This window comes from Procambarus clarkii, chromosome 23 (assembly GCF_040958095.1).
Source record: "Procambarus clarkii isolate CNS0578487 chromosome 23, FALCON_Pclarkii_2.0, whole genome shotgun sequence".
NCBI lineage: Eukaryota > Metazoa > Arthropoda > Malacostraca > Decapoda > Cambaridae > Procambarus > Procambarus clarkii.
In genome coordinates, this window is record NC_091172.1 from 7,169,322 (window position 1) to 7,183,990 (window position 14,669).

Sequence of the window (14,669 nt, forward strand, 5' to 3'; positions counted from 1 at the left end):
CCACATATGTCAGACCAATCCTGGAGTATGCGGCTCCAGCATGGAGTCCATATCTAGTCAAGCATAAGATTAATTAAACTTGAAAAGGCTCAAAAGTTTGCTACCAGACCAGTACCCGAACTGAAGGGGTATGAGCTACGAGGAGAGACTACGGGAATTAAACCTCACGTCACTGGGAGACAGAAGAGTTAGAGGGGACATGATCACCACATACAAGATTCTCAGAGAAATTGATAGGGTAGATAAAGACAGACTATTTAACACAAGGGGCACATGCACTAGGGTGACACAGGTGGAAATTGAGTGACCAAATGAGCAATAGAGACGTTAGAAAGAATCTTTCAATGTCAGAGTAGTAGACAAATTGAATGCATTAGGAAGTGATGTGGTGGAGGCTGACTCCATACACAGTTTTAAGTGTAGATATCATAGAGCCCAGTAGGCTCAGGAACCTGTACATTAGTTGATTGACAGTTGAGAGGCGGGACCAAAGAGCCAGAGCTCAACCCCCGCAACCACAACTAGGTAAGTACAACTAGAAAAGTACACACTCACACACACACACACACACACACACACACACACACACACAACATGACCTACCTACATGACTGTCAGTAGTTTCAAAGCGTTATACGACAAAGAGTGCTGGGAAGACGGGACACCACGAGCGTAGCTCTCATCCTGTAACTACACTTAGGTAATTACACTTAGGTAATTACAAGACTTGGGGGTTGATATCACGCCAGACCTGTCTTCTGCAGCCCATATCAAGAGGATAACTTCAGCGGCATATGCCAGGCTGGCCAACATACGAACGGCATTCAGAAACTTGTGTAAAGAATCATTCAAAACTTTGTATACCACATATGTCAGGCCAATCCTGGAGTATGCAGCCCCAGCTTGAAGTCCATATCTAGTCAAGGATAAGACTAAACTGGAAAAAGTTCAAAGGTTTGCCACCAGACTAGTACCCGAGCAGAGAGGTATGAGCTACGAGGAGATACTACGGGAATTAAACCTCACTTCGCTGGAAGACAGAAGAGTTAGGGGGGACATGATCACCACATTCAAGATTCTGAAGGGAATTGATAGGATAGATAAAGACAGGCTATTTAACACAAGGGGCACACGCACAAGAGGACACAGGTGGTAACTCAGTGCCCAAATGAGCCACAGAGATATTAGAAAGAACTTTTTTAGTGTCAGAGTGGTAACAAATGGAATGCATTAGGCAGTGATGTGGTGGAGGCTGACTTCATACACAGTTTCAAGTGTAGATATGATAGAACCCAGTAGGCTCAGGAATCTGTACACCTGTTGATTGACGGTTGAGAGGCGGGACCAAAGAGCCAGAGCTCAACCCCCGCAAACACAACTAGGTGAGTACACACAAACACACAAACCTTTCAGAATTCTATGATAAAATAACGAGGATAAGACAGGATAGAGATAGTTGGGAAGACTGCATATTTCTGGACTGCCAAAAAGCCTTTGATACAGTACCGCACATGAGACTGCTGTTCAAGCTCGAGAGGCCGGCGGGGGTGGGGGGAAAGGTCCTAGCATGGATAAGGAACTACCTAACAGGAAGGAGCCAAAGAGTTACGGTAAGGGGCGAGAAGTCTGACTGGCGAACAGTAACGAGTGGAGTACCACAAGGATCGGTGCTGGGACCAATTCTATTTCTAGTATATGTTAACGACATGTTTACAGGAGTAGAGTCCTACATGTCGATGTTCGCAGATGACGCAAAGTTGATGAGAAGAGTTGTGACAGATGAGGATTGCAGGATCCTCCAAGAGGACCTGAACAGGTTACAGAGATGGTCAGAGAAATGGCTACCGGAGTTCAACACGAGCAAATGTAAAGTTATGGAAATGGGACTAGGAGATAGGAGACCAAAGGGACAGTACACAATGAAGGGGAACTGCCTACCTGTGACGACGCGTGAAAGAGACCTGGGCGTGGATGTAACACCTAATCTATCTCCTGAAGCACATATAAATAGGATAACGACAACAGCATACTCTACACTGGCAAAAGTTAGAACATCATTCAGAAACCTAAGTAAGGAGGCATTTAGGGCGCTTTACACTGCCTACGTGAGGCCAGTCTTAGAGTATGCCGCCTCATCATGGAGTCCCGATGTGAAGAAGCATATAATGAAACTGGAAAAGGTTCAGAGATTTGGAACAAGACTCGTCCCAGAGTTACAAGGGATGGGGTATGAGAAGCGCCTGAGGGAACTGTGCCTTACGGCACTAGAAAGAAGAATGGAGAGCGGGGGACCTGAATGGAACGTATAAAATACTCAGAGGGATTGACAGAGTGGACATAGAACGAAATGTTCACACGGAATAGTAACAGAACGAGGGGACATGGGTGGAAGCTGGAAACTCAGATGAGTCACAGAGATGTTAGGAAGTTTTCTTTTAGCGTGAGAGTAGTGGGAAAATGGAATGCACTTCTGGAACAGGTTGTGGAAGCAAATAGTATTCATAATTTTAACACTAGGTATGATAGGAAAATAGGACCATAATCATTGCTGTAAACAACCGATGCTCGAAAGGCGGGATCCAAGAGTCAATGTTCGATCCTGCAGACACAATTAGGTGAGTACCACACACACACAGTAATTGACTCACAAACTCACACTGAGGAGTGCTCTTCTCACTTCTCACACAGAGAAGTCCCTACACTAAATGAGGCGGCGGCAAACCAAGCAACATTGGAGAAATTTGTCCACACCAGTGATGAGGTCAAAAGGAATCTGCTGGAGCTGGATGTGACAAAGGCTGTTGGGCCTGACAGAATCTCACCATGGATACTAAACGAAGGTGCAGAAGCACTAAGTGTGCCACTCTCTATGGTGTATAACAGGTCACTAGAAATAGGAGACCTACCGGAAAGCTGGAAGACAGCTAATGTAGTCTCAATATACAAAGAGGGTGACAGGCCAGAGGCACTGAACTACAGGCCAGTTTCCCTAACATGTATACCATGCAAGGTGATGGAGAAGATCGCGAGGAAAAGGCTCGTAGAGAATCCTGGAGGGAAACAGTTTTATAACGCACCACCAACATGGGTTCAGAGACGGTAAATCGTGCCTCACAGGTTTAATAGAATTCTATGACCAAGCAACAAAAATTAAGCAAGAACGAGAAGGGTGGGCAGACTGCATCTTCTTGGACTGTCAGAAAGCCTTTGACACAGTACCTCATAAAAGGCTGTTACAAAAGTTGGAGCAACAGGCAGGAGTAAAAGGTAAGGTGCTCCAGTGGATAAGAGAGTATCTAAGCAACAGGAAACAGCAAGTAACTATGAGGGGGCAGACATCAGAGTGGCGATATGTCACCAGCGGAGTCCCACAGGGCTCTATACTTGGACCCATCCTGTTTCTAATATATGTAAACTATCTTCCAGAGGGAATAAACTCATTCCTTTCAATGTATGCCGATGATGCAAACATTATGAGAAGAATCAATACAGATGAAGATAGATGGAGACTACAGGACGACCTGGACAAACTGGAGGATTGGTCTAGAAAATGACTACTAAAGTTCAACTCAGGAAAGTGTAAAGTAATGAAATTAGGCGAAGGGAGGGAGCTGGAGGCTGAACGCTAGATACCTTCTGAGAGGTGAAATGCTGCAAGTCAAATAGAAAGACCTTGGGGTTGATATCACACCGAACCTGTCCCCAGAAGCTCACATCAAAAGGATACCATCAGCGGCATATGCTAGACTGGCCAACATAAGAACTGCCTTTAGAAACGTGTGTAAGGAATCGTTCAGGACCCTGTATACCACTTATGTCAGACCAATCCTGTAACATGCAGCTTCAGCATAGAGTCAATACCTCGTCAAGTATAAAATTAAATTGGAGAAGGCTCAAAGGTTTGCCACCAGACTAATGCCAGAACTAAGGGGCATAAGCTATGAGGAGAGACAACGGGAATTAAACCTCATGTCACTGGAAAACAGAAGAGTTAGGGGGGGGACATGATCACCACATACAAGATTCTCAAAGAAATTGATACGGAAGATAAAGGCAGTTCATGTAACACAAGGAGCACAGGCCCTAGGAGAAACAGGTGGGAATTTAGTGTGCAAATGAGTTATAAAGACATTATAATTTTTCCTTTTTTTAGTGTCAGAGTAGTTAATAAATGGAATGCATTAGGAAGTGATGTGGTGGATGTTGACTCCATACACAGTTTAAAGTGTAGATATGATAGAGCCCAATAGGCTCAGGAACCTGTACACTAGTTGATTGATGGTTGAGAGGCTGGCCGAAAGAGCCTAAGCTCAACCCCTGCAAGCACAATTAGGTGAATACACACACATTCAGACGGGTTCATTCAACATGAATATGTGGAACGATCTTGGGTAAAACATTGTGGAAGCAAACTCTATCCACAATTTCCAAAAACAGACACGATAGAGCGGAGGCGGGGCCCATAAGGTGGAACTCACCCTCTCAGAGTATTCAGTATCCAGAGCAGTCTCCTAGCTCTGAATACTAGCACGAAAATCTCTGGAAAGAATACTGGTTCTCAGTCTCAGGTTCAGCGAGCATGACTCTTTGGTTCCAAATAATATTTTCTATCTCCCAGCCCGTCTCCCACCCCAATCCCCCACCCCGTCTCACAGCATGTCTCCCAGCGCGTCTCCCAGTAGAGGAAATTTAGGACTAGAGGAGTCTCCTCCATTTCTGAGAATGGGAAGGCAAGGTACAGATGGTTGAGCGTAATGGAAACACTTGACACAAGAAGATTTAATTTCTTAATTATGCACTCCCTGTGAGTGGTGGTGGAAGGGTTACAGAGACCCATAATGGGATCAGGAACGGATCCCCATAGTTCATTAGCTAAGCAAGTGACGGGACAGATCGTGTGAGGGCTAACTATATTTTTAGAGACTAGCTCTTGAACCCGGGTCTTAGTAGTTTAAACAGTCGTGTTTCGTATGTAGTAATCATTAATACGCTTAGCGAGAAGGCAAAGGGCGACACTCCGGCCGCGGACACTTCACGCGAGGAGAGATCGAGTAAGGGTTATCTATATTTGTTTTAGTGTCTCTAGCTCTTGGTCCCGGAACTTACTAGTTTTAAACAGTCGTGTTTCGTATGTAGTAAGTTCCCTTTCATTGCAGTATAGGGATTCGTAATCATATGTTTTGGTAGAGATCAGATGTTGCTCTCTCACTCACTCATTCCCACTCTCATTGTTCATAATGTATTTATTGCTTTTATATATAATTTATTCTTATTCTTTATCACCTCTACAGTTGATCTGCAACATTTCAACATAGATACCCAGAAAAAAAATTTCCCCTGCCCATACCAGGTCCGGTCCGGGCTTCCAGGGGGCCCAATTTTTTTTTCTGGGTAACTATGTTGCAATGCTGCAGATAAACTGTGGAGGTGATTAAGAATAATAATAAATGATATAAAATCCAATAAATACAGATACAAAGTTACTCTGCAAAAACTTGTCACTGCAAAAAAATAAAAAATAAGTCACTCTGCAAAACTTGTCAGTCTGCAAAGCTCACTTTGCAAAAACTTATCAGTGTGCAAAAACTTGTCACTCTGCAAAAAAAAAAAGTAACTGCAAAAGCTTGTCGCTCTGCAAGAACTAACGCACTTTGCAAAAATTAAAGTCTCTTTGAAAAAAAATTATCACTATGCAAAAACTTGTCACTCTGCAAAAAAAAAAATAAATAAATAAATAAACTGCCAAAACTAGAAAGATATGTTACAATATAGTCTGCTGTAGCAAGACTGATATGATCAATATAGTCTGCTGTAGCAAGACTGATATTATCAAAACACTAATGCGAGATGGCCTGTACACTACAGGGCTGACTGAAAACAATAATAATAAGAATGGATGTCTCCCTTACCAATAAGATCTTGAGAATTGTATGGAATAGTTATGTATTTTTAGGTCAGTATGCATTGTGAATGTCTCATATGCGGGGATAGGTAAGTACTGACACGTAAGTACTCTCGCTCATCCACGCTCACCCGCCCCGCTCTCATACAACAGCTCACCCGTATTCATGGTCAACCACTCTCACCCACACCCCATGTCATCCACATGCTCGCTCTCTCACTCCCCTGGGCCACAATATTTGAACTAGTTGAACTATGAAATTTACAGAACAAATAAAAGAATGTATCAACGTATCTCTGATACTTCACAGAGTGTAGTTTACTCTCTTTATGTTCAGATCAATAAACTTGGTAACATTTATAAGTCATAAACACAAAGTTGGGAAGAGGTATTTAGTCTATGCCTGATGCGTAAAGAGCAGTGATAAATGTTTCATACGAAACAGGAGAGTGACTGTAGGATGAAGTAGAAATGAGGAAAATATGAGTGAGATAGCGAGAGTGAGTGAGTGAGAGTTAGTGAGAGGGACTGAGTGAGTGAGAGTGAGTGGGAGTGAGTGAGTGAGAGTTAGTGAGAGGGACTGAGTGAGTGAGAGTGAATGGGAGTGAGTGAGTGGGGGAGAGAGTACCGTATAATTTGAAAAACGTATCATGCTAGAACCGGAAAACAAATGAATGGACTGGAAAAATGCCTGAAATTTGAATGGACTGTATCCATCAGGCAACCCGTTCTCGCACTTTCGTATAGTCAGTATTGACTTATTAAATACGTGCATATGTGACATACTAGTTTACCTTGAAAAGCTTTTCTATGAAGCTTTTCAAGGTAAACTAGTATGTTTAGTATGTCACATATGCATGTATTTAATAAGTCAATATTGACTGTAAGAAAGTGCGAGAACGGGTTGCCTGATGGATACAGTCCATTCAAATTTCAGGCATTTTTCCAGTCCATTCATTTGTTTTCCGGTTCTAGCATGATACGTTTTTCAAATTATACGGTACTCTCTCCCCCACTCACTCACTCCCATTCACTCTCACTCACTCAGTCCCTCTCACTAACTCTCACTCACTCACTCCCACTCACTCTCACTCACTCAGTCCCTCTCACTAACTCTCACTCACTCACTCTCGCTATCTCACTCATATTTTCCTCATTTCTACTTCATCCTACAGTCACTCTCCTGTTTCGTATGAAACATTTATCACTGCTCTTTACGCATCAGGCATAGACTAAATACCTCTTCCCAACTTTGTGTTTATGACTTATAAATGTTACCAAGTTTATTGATCTGAACATAAAGAGAGTAAACTACACTCTGTGAAGTATCAGAGATACGTTGATACATTCTTTTATTTGTTCTGTAAATTTCATAGTTCAACTAGTTCAAATATTGTGGCCCAGGGGAGTGAGAGAGCGAGCATGTGGATGACATGGGGGTGTGGGTGAGAGTGGTTGACCATGAATACGGGTGAGCTGTTGTATGAGAGCGGGGCGGGTGAGCGTGGATGAGCGAGAGTACTTACGTGTCAGTACTTACCTATCCCCGCATATGAGACATTCACAATGCATACTGACCTAAAAATACATAACTATTCCATACAATTCTCAAGATCTTATTGGTAAGGGAGACATCCATTCTTATTATTATTGTTTTCAGTCAGCCCTGTAGTGTACAGGCCATCTCGCATTAGTGTTTTGATAATATCAGTCTTGCTACAGCAGACTATATTGATCATATCAGTCTTGCTACAGCAGACTATATTGTAACATATCTTTCTAGTTTTGGCAGTTTATTTATTTATTTATTTTTTTTTTTTGCAGAGTGACAAGTTTTTGCATAGTGATAATTTTTTTTCAAAGAGACTTTAATTTTTGCAAAGTGCGTTAGTTCTTGCAGAGCGACAAGCTTTTGCAGTTACTTTTTTTTTTTGCAGAGTGACAAGTTTTTGCACACTGATAAGTTTTTGCAAAGTGAGCTTTGCAGACTGACAAGTTTTGCAGAGTGACTTATTTTTTATTTTTTTTGCAGTGACAAGTTTTTGCAGAGTAACTTTGTATCTGTATTTATTGGATTTTATATCATTTATTATTATTCTTAATCACCTCCACAGTTTATCTGCAGCATTGCAACATAGTTACCCAGAAAAAAAAATTGGGCCCCCTGGAAGCCCGGACCGGACCTGGTATGGGCAGGGGAAATTTTTTTTCTGGGTATCTATGTTGAAATGTTGCAGATCAACTGTAGAGGTGATAAAGAATAAGAATAAATTATATATAAAAGCAATAAATACATTATGAACAATGAGAGTGGGAATGAGTGAGTGAGAGAGCAACATCTGATCTCTACCAAAACATATGATTACGAATCCCTATACTGCAATGAAAGGGAACTTACTACATACGAAACACGACTGTTTAAAACTAGTAAGTTCCGGGACCAAGAGCTAGAGACACTAAAACAAATATAGATAACCCTTACTCGATCTCTCCTCGCGTGAAGTGTCCGCGGCCGGAGTGTCGCCCTTTGCCTTCTCGCTAAGCGTATTAATGATTACTACATACGAAACACGACTGTTTAAACTACTAAGACCCGGGTTCAAGAGCTAGTCTCTAAAAATATAGTTAGCCCTCACACGATCTGTCCCGTCACTTGCTTAGCTAATGAACTATGGGGATCCGTTCCTGATCCCATTATGGGTCTCTGTAACCCTTCCACCACCACTCACAGGGAGTGCATAATTAAGAAATTAAATCTTCTTGTGTCAAGTGTTTCCATTACGCTCAACCATCTGTACCTTGCCTTCCCATTCTCAGAAATGGAGGAGACTCCTCTAGTCCTAAATTTCCTCTACTGGGAGACGCGCTGGGAGACATGCTGTGAGACGGGGTGGGGGGATTGGGGTGGGAGACGGGCTGGGAGATAGAAAATATTATTTGGAACCAAAGAGTCATGCTCGCTGAACCTGAGACTGAGAACCAGTATTCTTTCCAGAGATTTTCGTGCTAGTATTCAGAGCTAGGAGACTGCTCTGGATACTGAATACTCTGAGAGGGTGAGTTCCACCTTATGGGCCCCGCCTCCGCTCTATCGTGTCTGTTTTTGGAAATTGTGGATAGAGTTTGCTTCCACAATGTTTTACCCAAGATCGTTCCACATATTCATGTTGAATGAACCCGTCTGAATGTGTGTGTATTCACCTAATTGTGCTTGCAGGGGTTGAGCTTAGGCTCTTTCGGCCAGCCTCTCAACCATCAATCAACTAGTGTACAGGTTCCTGAGCCTATTGGGCTCTATCATATCTACACTTTAAACTGTGTATGGAGTCAACATCCACCACATCACTTCCTAATGCATTCCATTTATTAACTACTCTGACACTAAAAAAAGGAAAAATTATAATGTCTTTATAACTCATTTGCACACTAAATTCCCACCTGTTTCTCCTAGGGCCTGTGCTCCTTGTGTTACATGAACTGCCTTTATCTTCCGTATCAATTTCTTTGAGAATCTTGTATGTGGTGATCATGTCCCCCCCCCTAACTCTTCTGTTTTCCAGTGACATGAGGTTTAATTCCCGTTGTCTCTCCTCATAGCTTATGCCCCTTAGTTCTGGCATTAGTCTGGTGGCAAACCTTTGAGCCTTCTCCAATTTAATTTTATACTTGACGAGGTATTGACTCTATGCTGAAGCTGCATGTTACAGGATTGGTCTGACATAAGTGGTATACAGGGTCCTGAACGATTCCTTACACACGTTTCTAAAGGCAGTTCTTATGTTGGCCAGTCTAGCATATGCCGCTGATGGTATCCTTTTGATGTGAGCTTCTGGGGACAGGTTCGGTGTGATATCAACCCCAAGGTCTTTCTATTTGACTTGCAGCATTTCACCTCTCAGAAGGTATCTAGCGTTCAGCCTCCAGCTCCCTCCCTTCGCCTAATTTCATTACTTTACACTTTCCTGAGTTGAACTTTAGTAGTCATTTTCTAGACCAATCCTCCAGTTTGTCCAGGTCGTCCTGTAGTCTCCATCTATCTTCATCTGTATTGATTCTTCTCATAATGTTTGCATCATCGGCATACATTGAAAGGAATGAGTTTATTCCCTCTGGAAGATAGTTTACATATATTAGAAACAGGATGGGTCCAAGTATAGAGCCCTGTGGGACTCCGCTGGTGACATATCGCCACTCTGATGTCTGCCCCCTCATAGTTACTTGCTGTTTCCTGTTGCTTAGATACTCTCTTATCCACTGGAGCACCTTACCTTTTACTCCTGCCTGTTGCTCCAACTTTTGTAACAGCCTTTTATGAGGTACTGTGTCAAAGGCTTTCTGACAGTCCAAGAAGATGCAGTCTGCCCACCCTTCTCGTTCTTGCTTAATTTTTGTTGCTTGGTCATAGAATTCTATTAAACCTGTGAGGCACGATTTACCGTCTCTGAACCCATGTTGGTGGTGCGTTATAAAACTGTTTCCCTCCAGGATTCTCTACGAGCCTTTTCCTCGCGATCTTCTCCATCACCTTGCATGGTATACATGTTAGGGAAACTGGCCTGTAGTTCAGTGCCTCTGGCCTGTCACCCTCTTTGTATATTGAGACTACATTAGCTGTCTTCCAGCTTTCCGGTAGGTCTCCTATTTCTAGTGACCTGTTATACACCATAGAGAGTGGCACACTTAGTGCTTCTGCACCTTCGTTTAGTATCCATGGTGAGATTCTGTCAGGCCCAACAGCCTTTGTCACATCCAGCTCCAGCAGATTCCTTTTGACCTCATCACTGGTGTGGACAAATTTCTCCAATGTTGCTTGGTTTGCCGCCGCCTCATTTAGTGTAGGGACTTCTCTGTGTGAGAAGTGAGAAGAGCACTCCTCAGTGTGAGTTTGTGAGTCAATTACTGTGTGTGTGTGTGTACTCACCTAATTGTGTCTGCAGGATCGAACATTGACTCTTGGATCCCGCCTTTCGAGCATCGGTTGTTTACAGCAATGATTATGGTCCTATTTTCCTATCATACCTAGTGTTAAAATTATGAATACTATTTGCTTCCACAACCTGTTCCAGAAGTGCATTCCATTTTCCCACTACTCTCACGCTAAAAGAAAACTTCCTAACATCTCTGTGACTCATCTGAGTTTCCAGCTTCCACCCATGTCCCCTCGTTCTGTTACTATTCCGTGTGAACATTTCGTTCTATGTCCACTCTGTCAATCCCTCTGAGTATTTTATACGTTCCATTCAGGTCCCCCGCTCTCCATTCTTCTTTCTAGTGCCGTAAGGCACAGTTCCCTCAGGCGCTTCTCATACCCCATCCCTTGTAACTCTGGGACGAGTCTTGTTCCAAATCTCTGAACCTTTTCCAGTTTCATTATATGCTTCTTCACATCGGGACTCCATGATGAGGCGGCATACTCTAAGACTGGCCTCACGTAGGCAGTGTAAAGCGCCCTAAATGCCTCCTTACTTAGGTTTCTGAATGATGTTCTAACTTTTGCCAGTGTAGAGTATGCTGTTGTCGTTATCCTATTTATATGTGCTTCAGGAGATAGATTAGGTGTTACATCCACGCCCAGGTCTCTTTCACGCGTCGTCACAGGTAGGCAGTTCCCCTTCATTGTGTACTGTCCCTTTGGTCTCCTATCTCCTAGTCCCATTTCCATAACTTTACATTTGCTCGTGTTGAACTCCGGTAGCCATTTCTCTGACCATCTCTGTAACCTGTTCAGGTCCTCTTGGAGGATCCTGCAATCCTCATCTGTCACAACTCTTCTCATCAACTTTGCGTCATCTGCGAACATCGACATGTAGGACTCTACTCCTGTAAACATGTCGTTAACATATACTAGAAATAGAATTGGTCCCAGCACCGATCCTTGTGGTACTCCACTCGTTACTGTTCGCCAGTCAGACTTCTCGCCCCTTACCGTAACTCTTTGGCTCCTTCCTGTTAGGTAGTTCCTTATCCATGCTAGGACCTTTCCCCCCACCCCCGCCGGCCTCTCGAGCTTGAACAGCAGTCTCATGTGCGGTACTGTATCAAAGGCTTTTTGGCAGTCCAGAAATATGCAGTCTTCCCAACTATCTCTATCCTGTCTTATCCTCGTTATTTTATCATAGAATTCTGAAAGGTTTGTGTGTTTGTGTGTGTACTCACCTAGTTGTGTTTGCGGGGGTTGAGCTCTGGCTCTTTGGTCCCGCCTCTCAACCGTCAATCAACAGGTGTACAGATTCCTGAGCCTACTGGGTTCTATCATATCTACACTTGAAACTGTGTATGAAGTCAGCCTCCACCACATCACTGCCTAATGCATTCCATTTGTTACCACTCTGACACTAAAAAAGTTCTTTCTAATATCTCTGTGGCTCATTTGGGCACTGAGTTACCACCTGTGTCCTCTTGTGCGTGTGCCCCTTGTGTTAAATAGCCTGTCTTTATCTATCCTATCAATTCCCTTCAGAATCTTGAATGTGGTGATCATGTCCCCCCTAACTCTTCTGTCTTCCAGCGAAGTGAGGTTTAATTCCCGTAGTATCTCCTCGTAGCTCATACCTCTCTGCTCGGGTACTAGTCTGGTGGCAAACCTTTGAACTTTTTCCAGTTTAGTCTTATCCTTGACTAGATATGGACTTCAAGCTGGGGCTGCATACTCCAGGATTGGCCTGACATATGTGGTATACAAAGTTTTGAATGATTCTTTACACAAGTTTCTGAATGCCGTTCGTATGTTGGCCAGCCTGGCATATGCCGCTGAAGTTATCCTCTTGATATGGGCTGCAGAAGACAGGTCTGGCGTGATATCAACCCCCAAGTCTTGTAATTACCTAAGTGTAATTACCTAAGTGTAGTTACAGGATGAGAGCTACGCTCGTGGTGTCCCGTCTTCCCAGCACTCTTTGTCGTATAACGCTTTGAAACTACTGACAGTCATGTAGGTAGGTCATGTTGTGTGTGTGTGTGTGTGTGTGTGTGTGTGTGTGTGTGTGTGAGTGTGTACTTTTCTAGTTGTACTTACCTAGTTGTGGTTGCGGGGGTTGAGCTCTGGCTCTTTGGTCCCGCCTCTCAACTGTCAATCAACTAATGTACAGGTTCCTGAGCCTACTGGGCTCTATGATATCTACACTTAAAACTGTGTATGGAGTCAGCCTCCACCACATCACTTCCTAATGCATTCAATTTGTCTACTACTCTGACATTGAAAGATTCTTTCTAACGTCTCTATTGCTCATTTGGTCACTCAATTTCCACCTGTGTCACCCTAGTGCATGTGCCCCTTGTGTTAAATAGTCTGTCTTTATCTACCCTATCAATTTCTCTGAGAATCTTGTATGTGGTGATCATGTCCCCTCTAACTCTTCTGTCTCCCAGTGACGTGAGGTTTAATTCCCGTAGTCTCTCCTCGTAGCTCATACCCCTTCAGTTCGGGTACTGGTCTGGTAGCAAACTTTTGAGCCTTTTCAAGTTTAATTAATCTTATGCTTGACTAGATATGGACTCCATGCTGGAGCCGCATACTCCAGGATTGGTCTGACATATGTGGTATACAAAGTTCTAAAAGATTCTTTACACAAGTTTCTAAAGGCCGTTCTTATGTTAGCCAACCTGGCATATGCCGCTGATGTTATCCTCTTGATATGGACTTCAGGGGACAGGTCTGGCGTGATATCAACCCCCAGGTCTTTCTCTCTCTCTCTCTCTCTCTCTTTCTCTCTCTCTCTCTCTCTCTCTCTCTCTCTCTCTCTCTCTCTCTCTCTCTCTCTCTGACTATTGAAAATTTCATCTTTTTTTTTCCTAAATGATACCTTGTATCTGGTCTCCTGCTCCCTACACCTATCTTCATTACAGTTCATTTGCCAGGGTTAAACTCTAACAACCATTTGTTCGACCATTCCTGCAGCTTGTCCAGGTCTTCTTGAAGCCTCAAGCTGTCCTCCTCTGTCTTAATCCTTCTCATAATTTTGGCGTCGTCAGCAAAGATTGTGGAAGCAAATTCTTTTCGTAATTTTAAAACTATGTATGATAGGGAAATAGGACGAGAGTCATTGATGTAAACAACCGATGGTTCGAAAGTCGGGATCCAAGAGTCAATGCTCGATCCTGTAGACACAAATAGGTGAGTACACACACACGGGAGAAAAAGGAACCACATGGAGAGCTAAACTACTGGAGGTGGCAACAAAAAACTTTCTAAGCCAACATGTCAGGGAACCCACAAGAATGAGGGGTAACGATGAACCAGCGAAACTCGACCTAGTCTTCACTCTGAATGACTCGGACATAAGGGAAATTGACTTCGAGGTCCCAGTAGGAATGAGCGATCACAGTGTACTGACGTTTGAGTATCTGGTCGAAGAAGGGCCAAAGTACTCGAGAAAGGGAACTGAAAGCAAAAGGCTAGCATTACGCAAGTGAAATTACAAGGAGATAAGAAAATTCCTAATGGATATAACATGGGAATCAGAGCTAAGGAGAAAGACGGCCCAAGACATGATGGAATACATCACGCAGAAGTGCAAGGAGGCAGCAGAAAAGTTTATCCCGGCCCAAAATATAAAAAATTAAATGCAGATGAGAAACCCATGGTTTAATCAGAGATGTAAGCTAGCTAAGTAACACAGTAAAAGAGCATGGAGAAACTATAGAAATAACAGGACACTTGAGAGCAGAGAAGGTTTCCAGAGAGCCAGGAATGAATACCTCAGGGTGAGAAGAGAGGCAGAAGGGTAATATGAAAACGACATAGCAAGCAAGGCTAAGACCCAACCCA

At 43.2% G+C, this 14,669-nt stretch overlaps 1 protein-coding gene across 1 annotated transcript in view; it reads left to right on the forward strand.

Moving 5' to 3' along the window:
* The first annotated feature begins 8,598 nt into the window (after nucleotides 1–8,598).
* LOC123764134 (uncharacterized) overlaps nucleotides 8,599–14,669 on the forward strand; it is a 92,928-nt gene continuing 86,857 nt past the window's right edge. Inside the window, exon 1 of the mRNA XM_069329624.1 lies at nucleotides 8,599–8,782. Within this exon, the coding sequence (XP_069185725.1) occupies nucleotides 8,599–8,782 (184 nt within the window). The remainder of the gene's footprint in view (nucleotides 8,783–14,669) is intronic.